General features: G+C 40.8%; 1 protein-coding gene and 1 long non-coding RNA gene across 3 annotated transcripts in view; one reads left to right on the forward strand and one right to left on the reverse strand.

Annotated features, from left to right (window-relative positions):
• LOC309646452 overlaps window positions 1-17,080 on the reverse strand; it is a 333,740-nt gene that overhangs the window by 222,064 nt on the left and 94,596 nt on the right. The gene's annotated exons all lie outside the window — the stretch shown is intronic.
• LAPTM4B (lysosomal protein transmembrane 4 beta) overlaps window positions 1-17,080 on the forward strand; it is a 67,480-nt gene that overhangs the window by 19,822 nt on the left and 30,578 nt on the right. For both annotated transcript variants that reach the window (XM_082432788.1, XM_082432787.1), the window contains exon 2: window positions 6,940-7,051. In XM_082432788.1, the coding sequence (XP_082288914.1) occupies window positions 6,940-7,051 (112 nt within the window). The remainder of the gene's footprint in view (window positions 1-6,939; window positions 7,052-17,080) is intronic.

Raw genomic sequence — 17,080 nt, forward strand, 5'->3', positions numbered from 1 at the left:
GGAATCAGCAATTGCCCTCAGCGGTATTTCTGCCTTCTCCTGGATCTTGGCCCCATAATTCCTGACTGCCTTGCTAGCTAATACCTTCTCACAATGTTGTTTTTATTTTGTCCAAATTTTCTAGTTGTCCTCAGTGAGAAGATTGGTTTGTATAACCTAGTTCACCATTACTGGAAGTGGCAGATCTCTTAATTGTTATTATTTTACAGTAAGTCCCCTACATATGAGCGAGTTCCCTTCCGAGAGCGCATTTGCAAGTCCAATTTGTTCATAAGTCCACCAGAATTAGCCTAGGTACCCAACTAACACAATCGGCTATATAGTATTGTACTGTAATAGGTTTATAGTACTTTTCGCACAAATAATACATAAAAAACAAAAAAAAATAAAATAAAACATTTTAAATCTTCAGTACAGTACCTTGAAAAGTACAGTAGTACAAATACAACAGCTGGCATACAGGGGCTGGCATCAAGTGAACAGGCAAGAAGAGTTACTGACTGGAGGAGGGAGAGGAGGTGGGAGATGGTAGAGCTGAAGGATCCTCAGCAATGGGAGACGGGAGGGCAAGCTGCAATTTCAGTCACACCTGATGTTGATGGAACACATGTTTGCATTGTTGAAAGTTCGTAATTTGAAGGTTTGTATGTAGGGGACTTACTATATTTTACTGTGACTTTTTTCTCCTCTGATAACCTATTTCCAGGGGTTTTTTTGTTTTGTTTCGGTTTTGTTTTTTTTGTTTGTTTTTTTAATGTGCTGCATGGCTTGCAAGATCTTAGTTCTCTGACCGGAGATCGAACCCAGGCCCCCAGCAGTGAAAGCCCAGAATCCGAACCACAGGACCACCAGGGAATTCCCTATTTCCAAGTTTTAACTTGAATGCCTGGCCATCTTCTTACTAGTAATTTTTTCTCTTTAGAGAATGAGGTGTAATAATAATATTCTATAACATATTTCATATTAAGAATATTTTTGAAGCTTGAAATAATTTTTCCTGACTATAAAAGCAACTATGCTCATGTTAGACACTCTGGAAAATGCAAAAAAAGGTACAATGATAATGAAAGGTACAAGGCACCTCCAGACCCACCACATGGTTTATAACACTGTATGTTTTGGTGTTTTTAGTCTGTGATATATGCATGTGAACATAATAATAAATTGGAATCAAAAATTTTTATACTACAGTTATCAATTAACATCATAATGTGAACATTTTCTTGTCATTAGTATTTTTTAATATGATTTTTAATGCTTATGTACATTCTCTTATTTAGTTGTAATTTAGTCATTCTACTTCTGTTTCAAGTTTTCATTACTACAAGTAAGTCTGCAGAGATCATTTTTAGACACAACTTTCTGTGTAAAATTCTGATTGTTGTGTAATTATTAATTCAGTGGGTTTGAGTGTTCTTAAATTTCATTTATTGAGGCTTTTAAAAAGAGAGCTGATAATTATATTTTACATTTTCAGTTGTTTAGATTCAAGCTGCAAGTCTCACTGTTCATTTAGGGTCTGAAATATGATTTAAGGGTGAAGAGCACCTTAGATCCCCGGAGAATATACAGGGGCCTGGCACCACTTAAGTAACGGGACAGACATTGAATTTATTTACATGTGGAAGTAATCATTGTCAGGAACAAGGAAAAAATATGCAACACCACAGGAACACTTCATAAATAGAACAGGAACAGTTGTACATGACCTACCAAAACAGACAAAGCCCAAATGTTAGTGAGCATTAACTGAACAAGAACATAAATATGCGCTGTCTTTCTTTTACATTTAGATTAGCTGTGGTCATTACATAATCTGCTCCTGGCAAGTCTTAACCGTCTTCTTGGTTCTCATTTGTGGTGACATTTCATTCTTGGTCAGAATTGATGATTGGGTGATTTCCATTTTCTCTTTTTCGGGAAGTACTTCTTACCCACCGTTCTTGGGGGCTTTGACTTGTAGTTGACCTTTTCCATCCAACCATGTTTCATATCAACCATGGCTAGTTCACGGCCCACCCTCCACCCCTTTGCACAGACCTAGGTCTTCATGGGTCACCCTGTCACCCTACTGTATCCACATCCTCCGTGGAGTGCCACATTCCCATCCAACAATTGAGGTTTCATAGGATGACACAGTAAATATGTGTCAACACGCAGACCTTCTATTATGAAGATTTCACTCTGTGATTAAAAGAGCACAGGGGTGAGTCATTTGTGAAGTGTCATGACCTTGCCATCACATCTTTGCATTATCTGTCTCCTTTCTCTGGACTCTCAAGGAACAAGGGCAAGCGGAAGGGAACTTGGCCCCAGGACTGTGGCCTCTGCTTGTGGGCACAGAGAGAAGGGCCACAGGGCCACAGGGACAGGGGAGAGGATGACAGTGACCGGAGCAACTAGAGCACAGCCCAGCGTAGGACCCAGGACCCGCTGTGGAGCGAGAACACACGGAACCAGGAACCACGGAACGATGTGACACGTTCAGAGGCTGAGCAGGAGAGAGCGTGAAAGCACACGGGACTAGGCATGAGGCCGTCAGAAGTGGGAGAGGCAAACACACACGGAGGGCGGGCCTGAGCACCAAAGGCTGAATAAAAAAAGGAGGCTGAGAGGCCAGACGGACAAGCCAACACGTGATTTTTCGGACAGCCTGCAAGTACTTTTCCTACCTAAAATCAACCTTGTCATGGTCCTTATTTCTGATAATGACAAGATTTTGTCACCCAGGCTTGAAATTTCAGTGTCCCCTTTGCTTCTTTTTTATCCTTGCAGCTCGTCACTTCCTGTGTGTCTAATAATAATTCCACCTCCACGTGGAAAGGCCTTGAGATTCAAACCTTAGCTCTTCCACACGTAGGACCTAAGTAACCTCTCAAACTAATGCCTAAGATGACAATCTGACAGGGTTGTCGTGAGAATTAGAGATGAAGTGGACCCCAGACCCTCATTACTGCTCAGGCAGACTATTGCAGTACTTTCCAGAATGCTTTCCTGCCTCCGTTTTAGCCTCCCAGCCTTTTCTAGCTTGGTCTTCCTAACGACAGCTCTGATCACGTCATATCCTGCCTCAAAAACCTTCATTAACTTTTTGGATAAAGCCCCAAATTCCTCGCCTGGCTTTGAGGACTCGCTGCCATCTGGCCCCAGCCTGCATTTCTGGTCTCATCCCCTAGCACTTTCCTTTGTCTACTGTGTTTTAACCAAATCGAACTGCTTGCTCTTTTCAGCGCAGGCCCCTGTCCCGGTGGCTTTACTCATACTTGAAATTGTTCTTCTCTCTTATTTATTTGTTTGTTTGTTTGTTTTGGGGGCGGGGGGCACGCTGTGTGGCTTGCAGGATCTTAGTTTCCCAACCAGGGATTGAACCCAGGCCCCAGCAGTGAAAGCGCCAAGTCCTAACCACTGGACCGCCAGGGAATCCCGAAATTGTTCTTTTCTACACCTCTTGGGTTCCAAAACCTTCTCACCTTTCCAGCCCCTGTCCAAACGCTCCCATGTCCACTGCACCTCCCTGTGAACCCCGGTCTCGGCCTCAGGCTTCAGTAGTATCTTTCTCTGACTCTCCATTATTTTTTCTGTGAAGTCTTGTGCTTACGGCTTCATGCTTTGTGTAACTTGGGTGCATGACTTATTTAATCTGTTGTGAATCCTGGGAGGCTCTTTCCTAAGCACTTAACAAAGCACCTACTCTAGGAGGCAGCTAGTGGAAGTGTTATGATAAGTAAAGCAGGCAAGGGGGTAATAACAAGTTGACCAAGACTTGACAGGCCCACTGGAACTGAAAGGACAGGAAAGCAGCTGCATAGCACTGTCTCCGGAGATCTGAGACCAGGTAACTTTCTGATGCCACCCAAGAGCTTTTATATGGTTCTTGTTAAGGTTTGAAGAGGTAAGGCAACTAATCTGAGTCACTATTATATGCCAGCTACCCTTCTAGGTGTTTTACGTAATTTACTCATTTGAACCCCAAACAGATCACATTCTTTCCTTCCTTAGTATTCTCCATTGGCTTCTTGTTGCACTTAGAGTAAAACCCAAACTCTGTAACTAGCCCTAAAGGATCCCTAAGTCTGGTTTGTATTTCCTAGCTGGGTTCACTGCCCTGCCTCACCTAGCCATTTTTCTCTCTTACCCTCTGTACCCCACCCCTTCCTTCATTAAAGCTTCACCCATGAATCCCAAATTGATGTGTTGGGTTTTTTGTTTTTTTGTTTTTTTTTTAAACCTTCAAAAACCAACCCCATTATGATAACAGCAGTAAACACATTGCCTTTGTCTGGTGCTTAACTTTTCAAAACACATTCTTAGGTTACTTTATCTGATCTTAGTTCAGTCCATAATCTTTGGTCTGCCTTTTCGAAAGATAAGAATATAGAGGGAGTAAAATGCCAAGAAAACTTGATGATTTGTCAAAGAACATCTTTGCTAAATCATCTGCCCGTTGTGGAACTAACTCATACTTTCCTTTAAGCTTCAGATAATGTTCTGAAAGATTTTCTTCAACTCCAGTTTTGCTAATCATACTCTCTTTAAAATGTGCTGGGAAGTTTCTCGGCTCTTTGGAGAGAAACAAGAAACTGGCAGTTCTAGTAGCCACTGTGGGGAGGGTGACCGTCAGATAGGAATAGGAGGGAGACTCAGTTTTCACTATATACCTTTCTGAACCTAAAAAAAGTTTTAGGGCTTCCCTGGTGGCGCAGTGGTTGAGAGTCCGCCTGCCAATGCAGGGGACACGGGTCGAGCCCTGGTCTGGGAGGATCCCACATGCCGCGGAGCAGCTGGGCCCATGAGCTACAACTACTGAGCCTGCGCGTCTGGAGCCTGTGCTCTGCAACAGGAGAGGCCGCGACAGTGAGAGGCCCGCGCACCGTGATGAAGAGTGGCCCCCGCTTGCCGCAACTGGAGAAAGCCCTCGCACAGAAACGAAGACCCAACACAGCCAAAAATAAATTAATTAATTAATTAATCAAAAAAAAAGTTTTAACCACAAGCTTGTGGTATCTATTTAAATTAGTAATATATGTGTATGCTCTGGAAAATTGCCATTCTCATTATTATAACTTCAAAACGCAATCAGACCATATTAGACAGTTTGGAAAATAGAGGAAGAAAAAAAGGTCATTCCAAATTCTACCACAATCAAAGAAACAACCACTTGGGATTGCCATTTCAAAATGGATTCTAGAGTGGGTATTTTGTAAAAGGAATAACCTGACTCCGCATTTGAACCTCTTCTGTAAGCAGGTATTTCCGAATATGATTTTTATAGTAGGAAATGCCTTTAGTTACTGTTGTTAGTAAAAGAATTTTCTCTATATAAAAGATGAAGGTTATTCATCTTTCTCTCAGTTTTGACAAGAGTGAAACATAGAGCTCTATCACAAGTTTCTCAGCTTAGAGCAAAGGAGAAATAACAACCCAGTCTCAGCCGAGCCTCACCAAACTCTAGAAAACCTGCCCCCCACACCTCTAGCCCCGTCACAGTTGGTCCATGTGTCTATAAGCAGCACGGGCGGTTAGGAAGAGTAAAGGAAATAGAAATGCAGCAGTGGAATTGTCAGAATCTCGCACTTGGTTGGATGTAAGGGAAAAGGAAGATGGGAAGCCCGAAGATAATCAGTTTTTGAGGAAGAACAGGAGACTTTAAGAGATTAGGTTTTGGAATTGATATTCCTGGATCCCAATCCCGTTTCTACAGTTTGTTATTTGCCTGATCTTGGGCCGCGTTCTTAACCCCTGAGCCTCAGTTTTCTCATTTACAAAACAGGGATAATTTTGCACCTACTTCATTAGGTTATTGGAGGGCTTAAGAGAGAAATTCCACATAAAGCACTTAGTGCAGTGCCTGCGTGTTTTCCACTTTTAATTATTAATGGCGATGCTGTTTTGTAAGACAGAGAACAGGAAAGGAGGAGCAGAGGTGGGAGGTGTTAAGGAAGATGGTTTCCGCTTTGACGGGCTGAGTTTGAAGTTCCCGAGAGAAATATATTCAGCCGCTTCTAGGAGACAGAAATGGGGGCCTGGGATAGAAAGCGGCTCGCCTGTGCTCCTGCAGAAGTAAGGGTCTGCCACTAAGTAGCTTTGCACTCATTCTCTCCGACACTGCTTCCTGGATGGGCTCAAAGTTCTTATTGTTTGAACCCGTGAAAAATGTTTGGTCGCCTGAACAAACTCGTTCGCGTGTGCGTGGCTAGCTGGAGAGTTTTTCCGACCACTGGCGTCCGCGCTGCTGCATGTTTGTTCACTGCTCCAGGGTGCCCGGCCCCAGGGCACAGTGAGGTGAGAGCCAACTGCACGCCAAGCCATGTGCCCTTGGCTGCATGAATGGGCTGGCAGTGTCTCTGCCTCAGAAACGTTTGCCTGGGGCTTCCCTGGTGGCGCAGTGGTTGAGAATCTGCCTGCCAATGCAGGGGACACGGGTTCGAGCCCTGGTCCGGGAAGATCCCACATGCTGCGGAGCAACTAATCCCGTGCACCACAACTACTGAGCGTGTGCTCTAGAGCCTGCGAGCCACAACTACTGAGCCCGCGTGCCACAACTACTGAGACTGCGCTCTAGAGTCCATGAGCCACAACCACTGAGCCCACGAGCCACAACTACTGAGCCCGTGAGGCACAACTACTGAAGCCCGCGCTCCTAGAGCTCATACTCCACAACAAGAGAAGCCACCGCAATGAGAAGCCCGCGCACCGCAACAAAGAGTAGCCCCCGCTCGCCGCAGCTAGAGAAAGCCTGCGCGCAGCAACGAAGACCCAATGCAGCCATAAATAAATAAATTTCTTTTTAAAAAAGGAAATGTTTGCCTGCTCCCTCAGTGGGTGGGGCTTCGTGTTGAAAGGCCACCAGCTGTTGAAGTTAAACTCCATGTGGTCAATGTAATGTTCTATTATAAGGACCATATACTGGGGTTACTTCGATTTTTTTCTTTCTTGCAGATCATCAATGCCGTGGTACTGCTGATTCTGTTGAGCGCCCTGGCTGATCCAGATCAGTATCACTTTTCAAGTTCTGAACTCGGAGGTGACTTTGAGTTCATGGACGATGCCAGTAAGTACATCAGACAACTATTGTAGATATTTTGGTATTTTCAAGGGCAGGGAATCCAGCTGCCAGTTCTTCCTATTCAATTACAAATATTGATTCATGGGCCCATTTGAACTGATACTTAACTCTCTTCCCATCATTACAAGTCAGAACAACAAATATTTATGTGCTACATGTATTCTGCCTCTGTTCTAAGTGTAAGAGTCTCATTAAAATTTCTTTAGTCTTTCTTTTTTTCATCTTAATGTTAACTTAGCCATTTTTTAAAATTGTTTCTTTGCCATAATATTTTTACGCTGGGACTTTTGGCCTTTTTGGGAGGAGAGGGAGTCAGTGGCAGGAAGGAAGGGTCAAATGATATTACAAGTCTTATTGTGTCTTCTATTATGTTTCAGTATTTACCATTCTTCTAGGAGGTGATCATTCTCCATTCTAGAAATCCTTTTGATGATTATTTTGTTGCTTTTTCCAGATATATAGAAATATACACAGGGATGTGGATGTGGGGTATGCAGAAAGGAGGCTAGGCCCCCAGCTCTAAGGTCATGGAAACCTAAACATCATATAACTGAAGTCAGGCTGTGTCCATGCTAACTGAAAGGGGCAGTACTGTGCACAGTCCCAAACAAAAGGTCACGCAAATTTATTTTTCATTGGCTTCGCAGAGCTTTCAGTGCATTTAAAAAAAAAAAAAAGTGTCTGGAGCAAAGTGAGTAAGGTGGAGAGGGGCTGAAGATGCAGTTTTAGGGAATGAGTAGGAGCATTCAGCAGACATGGTGAGACTTGTGAAATTTATTCTCGGGAGTGAGAAAACCATTCAGTGGTTTTCAGTAATTCCGCGGTTATGAACTGGTATGTGTTTTCAGTAGATCCCTTTTGTTGCTGAGTAGAGGATGCATTTAGGGGACTGGGTGTGTGAGTACAAAGGCCTGGAGACTGGTTTGGGGGGTGTTTCTCTGCGATCCAGGCTACTCTGGGGATGGGGAAGAGGGTGGGTTTGGAGGTGGGATTGACAGAACTTCCTGGTATGGGCAGTGAGGGAAAGGGAGGAATCAAAGATGACTCCTACTTTTCAACTTGAGTATATATGGTCTGCATCCTTACTGGGGCGTGCAACGGTCCAGCCACCGCAGGGGGTCTTCCAGGTCCCGACGGAGAGGGGTAAGGGACTGAATAGCACCGGGAATATGGGATCGGGAGGACCAAGACAACTGATGGTTGCAAGGCACTTTATTTAGAATTTACTGAATCTAATATAGACAGAAGAGGAACTCATTATTAGACAATGAACCCATAGAATTGCTTACCATCTCAGTTCAGTCACCACCATGGACGTCAGCAAGTTTACAACGACCATCCTTGAACATTATCTTCCCTTAACCAGGCGCACACAGCCCCCAGCCATAAGGAACAACCAGGACTCTTCAGTTCCCTGAGGTCTCCTGGCTTGAGATAGTTTTGTTAATCTCTTTTACATTCCTCAGGCCTGGAACAAAGTGCATTCCAAGTCAAGGGTAAGGGCTTTGCTTTCTGTGAGAGACATACTGTCTCCTCCAGTAGTTACCTCCGGCTAAGACTGCATGCCTCCCACAGGGTGAGAGAGTCTAGGGTCAGGAGATGGGAACACACCTTGGAGAAAACTCGACTGATTTAAGTGGCTTAGCATAGTTGTTAGGAGTGTGGCTCTGAAGCCAGAGACCGTAGTTTGAAACCTGACCCTGCCATGTGTGAAATGTGATAACATTGGGCTAGTTACTGATGTTTGTGTGGCTTAGTTTCCCCCTCTGAATATAGGGGTGATCGTAGTATCTACCTCGTGGGATTGTTGTGATTAAATATGTTAGTGTATGAAAAATGTTTCGAATGGGGTGTGGCCCATAATAAGGGCTCAATGTATTTCACTGTTTCACTAACTGTTCTTACTTAGATATATTAAAGTGGAGAGATAAAAAAGGTAGTTTGATATGTGAACCAGACATCTGGGCCGAGGTAAATTTGAGGACATAAGCTTCAAAATGGTATTTACGTTAGGGAGATAGTAAAGACTTTTCCTGAAGGAGCCCTGACATTAGAGGTCAGGAGGAGGAGCCTGAGAAAAGCTGGAAGTGAAGTAAATGCAAAGCCAGGAGATGCTTTATGTCCATCATCTCCTACCACCATTGCTTCTAGTAGATACCAAGACATTGTATCATCCTGGGGTTTGGGACCTTGTCAGACTGAGACGTGACTTCTGCTGTAACACTGCTCTTTCTCTCTGTTCTGAATAACCCTGTTACCCTGATGAATTCCTCCAGAAAGATAATGAATTCCATTAATATTAAATTAATATCTCTCTGCCTTCCTTCCCCTGAGTTAAAAGACTATATAATCTATAAATACAGTGTTTGATTGACATTTAAAAATAAGTTATCTTTCACTGTTTCCAGTAGCAGGATTCCCTTTCTAAGTAATTGAGGTTAGCAAAGAAGTTTTAAATGATTCAGATACAGTTGTATCTGAATCAAATAGTCACACTGCCTGCCTTTTTCTAATTGCTGGAGATTAAGCTAGGTGGTGACCTGTCTAACAGTATAGGCTTAATTTACCTGACTTCAAAGGCTTGCTGGTACTCAAGACTTTACAATAGTAAATGTTTTGTAATGACCTGGATATTAATTCCAGTGCATTTGCAGTTTCTCAGATATTTCATATATTTGAAAGAAGTGAATGAATAGTTTGTAATTACTTTTAGGACTATCTATTGATCATTTAAATTGCATGGTTAAAAAGATACAGAAGGATGAATATTCATTCACGTGAGTGAATCTTTTTTTAACTTTCCTCTTACATTTTCCTTTCGTATGTTTTGATCTCTTTTTAAAAAGAACTTTGTAGGTCAAAGATCATCATGGCTGACAAACCTTTCTATATTTAACATACATGAGGATACAACTAGATAGTCCTTGAAATGGGTACAATCAATTGCTTTGAATTGTGCTTGAAAATTATGGTATATAACAATTTTTTTGTTTTGTTTTGTTTTTTGCGGCTTGCGGGATTTTAGTTCCCTGACCAGGGATAGAACCCGCGCCCTCGGCAGTGAAAGCGCGGAACCCTAACCACTGGACCTCCAGGGAATTCCCAGTATATAGAAGTTTTAAGTTGATATCTTTTTGGAGTGGTGGTAGTCATCTCAAGGTTTTATCCAGAAGGACAGAGCAGGAGTGTATCTCACTTTTCCATGTGATCTTTTCCTAAAATGATCTGGTAGAAGAAAGTCAGATCCCTATGATTTATACTAAAATGGGGCATATAGGAGAATCCACTGGGATAAAGAAAAAAATATAAAGAGTTCTCTTTTTAAAAACACCTATCTCTTCAACATTTGTATTTTTACATATTTTATATACAAAAATTTTAAATATATATTTATAATTTACAAATAAACATTTATGTAATCAAAAATTGACTATGCTAGGAAAGACTGGGAACTGTCATAGATTGGAGGAAACAAAGGAGATACAACTACATGCAGTACAAGACCCTGGATTAGATTCTGGAATGGAAAAAGGACGTGAGGGGGCAAAGAAAAACAGGTAAAATTCAAATAAGTAGACTTCATGAAATTTTATTTGTGAAATTGTAATGGATTGGCAAGGAACTGTCACAGGAAGTGTCAGAGCCAAACATAATGCCAAACAGATCATCCAGATTAATTTCTGATTCATTTTGCAGCAAAATTGTCTTTCAAGCCAAACTTACTTTATTCACCTGCCCTGGGGAGGAAATGGCCATAAAAATAATGAAGAATTTGTTTACTGTATATAGGAACCTGGTTTAGGATAAAAACACTACTACATTTATTGGAGAAAGGATAGTCTTTATAGTCATTGGTTCTGGGTGAAATCAAGAAGAGAAAAACAGATAACTTCATCAAAGAAGATATCCATATGACCAATAAGCACATGAAAATATTCTCCACATTATTAGTTGTAAAAGAAATGCAAATTATAAGCACAGTAGTGAATCACTCCACCCCTTCAAAATGGCAACATTGAACAGAACTGACAATGCCACCTGTTGATACGGCTTTGGAACCACTGGATTTCTCAAGCTACAGCTGGGAGTGTAAATCGTTCAACCACTCTGGGAAAACTAAAGCTATATAGATATACATCCACCCTATGACCCGGCAGTTTCACTCCTAGGTATGTACCCTACAGTAATGAATGCTTGTGTCCATCATTAGCCATGTATAAAAATGGCCACAGTCGCTTTATTCATAATAGCCAAAAACTGGAAATAATCCAGATTTCCACCAGTGGTAGAATGGACAGAAGTGAAGAGATGAAACAATCCAAACAAAATGGGTGCTGGAGATTCATTATACTTCTGTGTATGTTTGAAAGTTTTGGTAATGCAAACTAAGAAATAGAAGGGAAAAGAAGATCGGCTGAGGCTTTCCACATGGCTCTTGGCACCACATTGGGAAAGGCCCAGGCTGCCTACCTGCTGTCTGTTCACATACCCTCAAACCAGCAGGGCACTTGGTCTGCAGAGCTTGTCCACTTGTGCGTGACGTGCCCATGTCTTGAGGAAATAGACATACATATGCATCAGCCGGGAGAGCGGAGCCACAGGACCATCCTGGCCCTTTATTTTCATCCCTCTACCCTCCCATCCTTCCATCCTGTCATCTCTTTAGCTTTTTTTCTTTTTTCTTTTTTTTTTTTTAATATTTATTTATTTGGCTTCGCCAGGTCTTTGTCGTGGCATGTGGGCTCTTTTAGTTGCGGCAGTCGGGATCTAGTTCGCTGACCAGGGATCGAACCCGGGCCCCCTGCATTGGGAGCACAGAGTCTTAATCCCTGGACCACCAGGGAAGTCCCATCTCTTTATCTTTTAAGTCACATGGCTCAAAAGGTTACATATTCTACACCTTGACTACATCTTATTTTTTTACAAGGATAATTCAATGGATATTTATTTTCAAGATCTTTTTACAAAGATGGAGGTGTAAGAAGACCACTAGGGATGGTGAAGTAATTTGCTTAATCAAGACCAGCTGTTACCATCCCTCGATCTGAAGGAGAGATGGGAGGCAGTGGCTACTAGAGCTGGGAATGAGAGTCATACAGAGTTGAACTCCTTATAAGGAGCAAAGCTACCTTTTTGGTCCAGGGCCAACCCGAGGCAGCCTCACAGCAGGGGGCTGCCTCTTCCTCTCTCTGATCCCTTGTCTGGACTCCTCATTGAGTGAACTCAACTAACACCACAGGCTAAGGGAGCCCTGTTGATGGCCCATACCGGTGTGCCTGCTAGGGCAGATAACTGGATGGTGAGAGTGGGTTTGGAAAGACAAACGGAAGACATCTGGTAGAATCATTCACCTCCGTATCCGGATGTTCCACTTAACCAAACTTGGTGGACATTTCCCCGCTTTGCCTACAAGAAAACCGTTTAAAAAAAAAACACTCTAGTAAATGTCTTTTTTTAAATTAGATACATTAAGCCTGTAGAATTCCTTACTTGTTTGAGTTTGCCAGCGACTAAGCAGGAACTAAACTAGCACAGGTGTCCAGTGCTGCTTCTCTGATGATGCATTTTGTTGTTGTTTGCATTTCAGTGGTTTTGAAATTAGGATGTGATTTACAATTTAACATAGATTTAGTATTAAGATCATTTTTTTTTTTTACTTCAAATCTTTATTTTGAAAAAATTCAAACCTTTCAGAAAAGTTCCCTATATAGTGAACACCTATCTTGCTTTTTTCATTAACGATAATTTGGAGTTCCTCATTCTTTATAGGGTTACCTCTTATTAAATATTGAATAAGTGTAAAACTGTTTATAAAATAAGCTGAGTAATTGTACTGTAAGTACTTGTGCAGCCACAACTTGATTTGAGGAATTGAATTTTACCTTAACTTTAGAAAGAGCCCCTCTGATCTTGGAGATAGCTGCCACTCTTCTGAACTGTTTATCATTCCTTTGCTTTTCTGTATAAACTTACCACGTATATTTGTATCACTGAGTGATCTATCGTTTTAAGCTTCACGTGCTTGAACTTTATATTGTGGATTCACACAGTACGCCTTCTTCTGAGACTTGCTTTTTCAACTTTACTGTGTTAATGAAAAATTTATTCAGATGCTTGATAAAGATGTTAAGGAAGACTTTATTCAAGATGGGCTACTGTAGTGGGGGCCTTGCAGTACGGGAGAAAATCGAGCTCAATTCCCCCTCCAAAAAGGACAAGTGGGGATTATAGCCAAGGAGCAGGGTGGAGGTCAGCAAATGGAAAATCACTAAGAGGAAACATCAAGGCTAGGGGGGTTCTTGCTAGATAACTCAACAGGATTCTTGCTAAAGGCAGACCAGGGTGATATGCTATTGAGGGTGAAAAGTAAGGAATTTGACCAGATATCAGAGTGATTGTATACCAAGAGTGAGGTATACCAGCTCCGTAGGATTCTTGCCAAAACTTGACTAAATGGGCCAAGGATAGAGCCTAAGGTGTTTGGTCAGAAGAGAGAGTCTTTGTTATGTGTCTGCGTCTAATTGGGAAAACCTGTATGCTTCCAGCACCCAGTTGCAAGGGAATCTGGGAAATTTAGATTTTAGCTTTCTAGCCTCTGCAGAATAGGAAGGCACATTAAAAGGTGGGAATGAAAGCTTGGTGCCAATTCACCACCTCTCCTGCAAATATGTGTAGTATATAGTAGGGCTAACCCTACCTTCTTTGTCAGAAATCTTCTAATTATTCTTGCTTGTGTTTTTCTTCTGTGCTTGAGCACCACATGTCCAGTTGTCAGGAAATACTGCTGTATATCTCTGACTGTTAATTAAATTTGTTGATTAGCTTAGGGAGAAGCAACACCTTTACATGTTGTATTTTGTACATCATTTTTTAAAAAATGACTTTATTGCGCTATACTTTGTATGCTGTAAAACTTACCCATTTTAAATATACAACTTCATGATTTTTAGTAAGTTTATAGAGATGTGAAATCTTTAAAAAGTCTAATTAAAACTTATGCCTTTCCAATTGTGCAAGTCTTCTTTAGTGTCCATCGGTAATGTTTCCAAAATTGTTCCAAATAGATCATGCATATTTTTTATTAAATTTATTTATTTCCTTCTCTTAAGGTCTAGTCACACATCTTCGTTCCCCAGTGACCATAATTACAAAAAATGTAAATGCTCCTTACTGGTTTTTCTATTTTTTAAAAAAATTTTATTTATTTATTTATTTATTTATTTATGTACGTATGTTTGGCTGCGTTGGGTCTTCGTTGCTGCGCGCGGGCTTTCTCTAGCTGCGGCGAGTGGGGGCTACTCTTCGTTGCGGTGCACGGGCTTCTCACTGCAGTGTCTTCTCTCGTTGCAGAGCACGGGCTCTAGGTGCGTGGGCTTCAGTAGATTTGGCACGCGGGCTCAGTAGTTGTGGCTCGCGGGTTCTAGAGCACAGGCTCAGTAGTTGTGGCGCATGGGCTTAGTTGCTCCGCGGCATGTGGGATCTTCCCAGACCAGGGCTCGAACCCGTGTCTCCTGCATTGGCAGGCAGACTCCCAACCACTGCGCCACCACGGAAGTCCAGGTTTTTCTGTTTTTGTATAAACAACCTTTATGAGACTTAATTATGTCAGTATAAATTTCTCAATATGGGAATAGCTGGCAGGAGCTAATTTCCTTATCTTAGAAAGTGAGGAGTTAACAGAGATTCTCTGAACTTGACATTTTCCGTATATTACTTAACTAACTAATCCTTTGTAATTTATAGTTTAAATCTTAACACCTGACAACATGTATGAACCTTGAAAATATTATTCTAAATGAGATAAGCCAGACACAGAAGGCCGCATATTGTATGATTCCATTTATATGAAATGTACAGGAGATGGAAAGTACGTTAATGGTTGCCAGAGGCTGGAGGGCGGGGTGGGGAAAGGGGGGAGTGACTTCTAAGGATATAGAGGGGGTATTTTGGGAGAATGAAAATATTCTGGAATTAGTGGTGATGGCTGTGCAACTTTGTGACTAAAAAACCCGCTGAATTATATATATGCTTTTTTAAAGGGTGCATTTTATAGAATGTGAATTATATCTTAATACAAAAAATTTATGAGGGGAAAAAAAGACCCAGCCCAAATAACCACATCCTCCCATAAATTCTTTTTTGTTCCTCTTGGCTGAAAATATTGTCCCCTCTGAACTCCCCTAGCTTGTCATCTGTTATCTGCTATTGAATTCTTCCATCCCTTCCTAGTAGACGCTAAGCATCTGAGAGCAAAGATTATGTCCTCTTAATCTCTGCAGCCTCACATTTTTATCCCATGTTACACACCTATTTAGTATTCATGAAATAAATTTTGGGTTTAAGAATAAAGTTGTAAATTAGCAAGTTACAAGAAACCCCTCTTCTATCTGAATTTACTTCAATAAAAAGTTATAAACAATTGCCACACAAATAACAGAAAGTATATTAGAGCTTTGCTTCTGTTTTAGGGGAATAAAATTAGTGCCTTATGCTTAATCTTCCCCAAGCTTTCAACCTCAGAACATGAGGCCCCATAGGAGGGACTTACCTGGGTTTTGTGTTTACCCCCGCAGGGGTTGAGGGCTTTTGTATTTTGCTCTCAGTAGCTCATATTGTTGCTGTGAATTCATCTGAAAATAGTTCTCTTCTAGACTTAATGGTGAAGCTATACCCCAAATACTGTTTGCTTTCATGAGCCAAAAATATGGCCGAAAATTGAGCCATAAGAATGACTTATGACTAGGCAAGTATGATGTGGGAGCACAAATCAGGTGCTAGTTAATCTATCTAGCTACCAGTTTTATGGGAAGGACACAAACCCAAGAAATGTTAAGGAAGAGTAGAATTAGAAATAGATTATTTTAACAAAGGCATTTCAGGGAACTCCTTTATATGCCTATTCTATTTCAATGATTAATTGACTAAGTATCAGGAAATGCTTTCTAATTATGCCTTTGTGGCCTGTGGTATAGCTTTTCTTTGGAACCTTTTCAAATTAGAACTGAGTCATTAAGCCAGGAATTTAATTTAGGAAACAACTTGCCAGCTGTGTGCTCTGACTTTGGTTGGTGGAGCTACGGTGCAAAGAATAAGTAAAGGATATTCCTGTCACTGACCAGTACTTTACTGATTGTAAAAATCCCTATAGTGTTAGTAGGACCAGTTACTCATTTGCCTGTTGACATAATTATAAAAGAAATGAATTTTAATTCCTCAGAGTAACTCATGTTTACCATGGTACGCTACACACTACTTCAGAGGAGCTGACTTGTGCTCTAGACTGCTAGGAGATACAAGGTTCATTAACCTGTTTTATCTTCTCTGCTCTGTGTTTTTATTTGATTTACGCTTTGATCCTACCTAAGCTATTCGACATGCTTGTGATATATTCAGTCTGTTCAGTGTGGCTGGTGTAGTCATTTATAGGAATAGAATTTTGAAAATTTCCTCATCTCAAATTAACATTTTTTCTGTGGTGTTTCATTGTGAGTGGTGATAGGATACTTTATGACTTTCATTTTATTTGTGCCTTTTAAATTTCTTCTGAGTTTTATATTCTTTGAAAAAGATGGAAATTTAAAAAATTTTAATGATTATGTGAGATTTAGTTCTGGAGTGGTTTTCTTTTTTTTTCCAGAGTAGGACATAAAATTATTAAAGATTGTAGTTTTATTCTGTATTAATATTTTATATTAATAAAGATTTTATTGCTATGCCTAATATTAATATAAAAGATAATTTATATAAATTTTATTATAACAAATATTAATATAACCATTATATTTTTATTTTTAAATAAAGCCTTGGATTTGTTTGTTTGCTTGTTTATCTGTCTGTCTATTTCTCTTAAGATCCATGAGGGAGTCAGAGTATCCTGTAATGGGCTAGCTTTTATAAAACTAATTTTTTCTCATTATAAAATAGGCTTGTACAGAATTTGGAAACCGTCAAAGTAAGACAAAGAAGAAAATAATAAACTTCTGCCTGAGTTCAAGTTTTAGAGATTACTACAAG

Source organism: Balaenoptera physalus (assembly GCF_965194825.1).
Source record: "Balaenoptera physalus genome assembly, chromosome: 17".
In the NCBI taxonomy this organism is placed as follows: domain Eukaryota; kingdom Metazoa; phylum Chordata; class Mammalia; order Artiodactyla; family Balaenopteridae; genus Balaenoptera; species Balaenoptera physalus.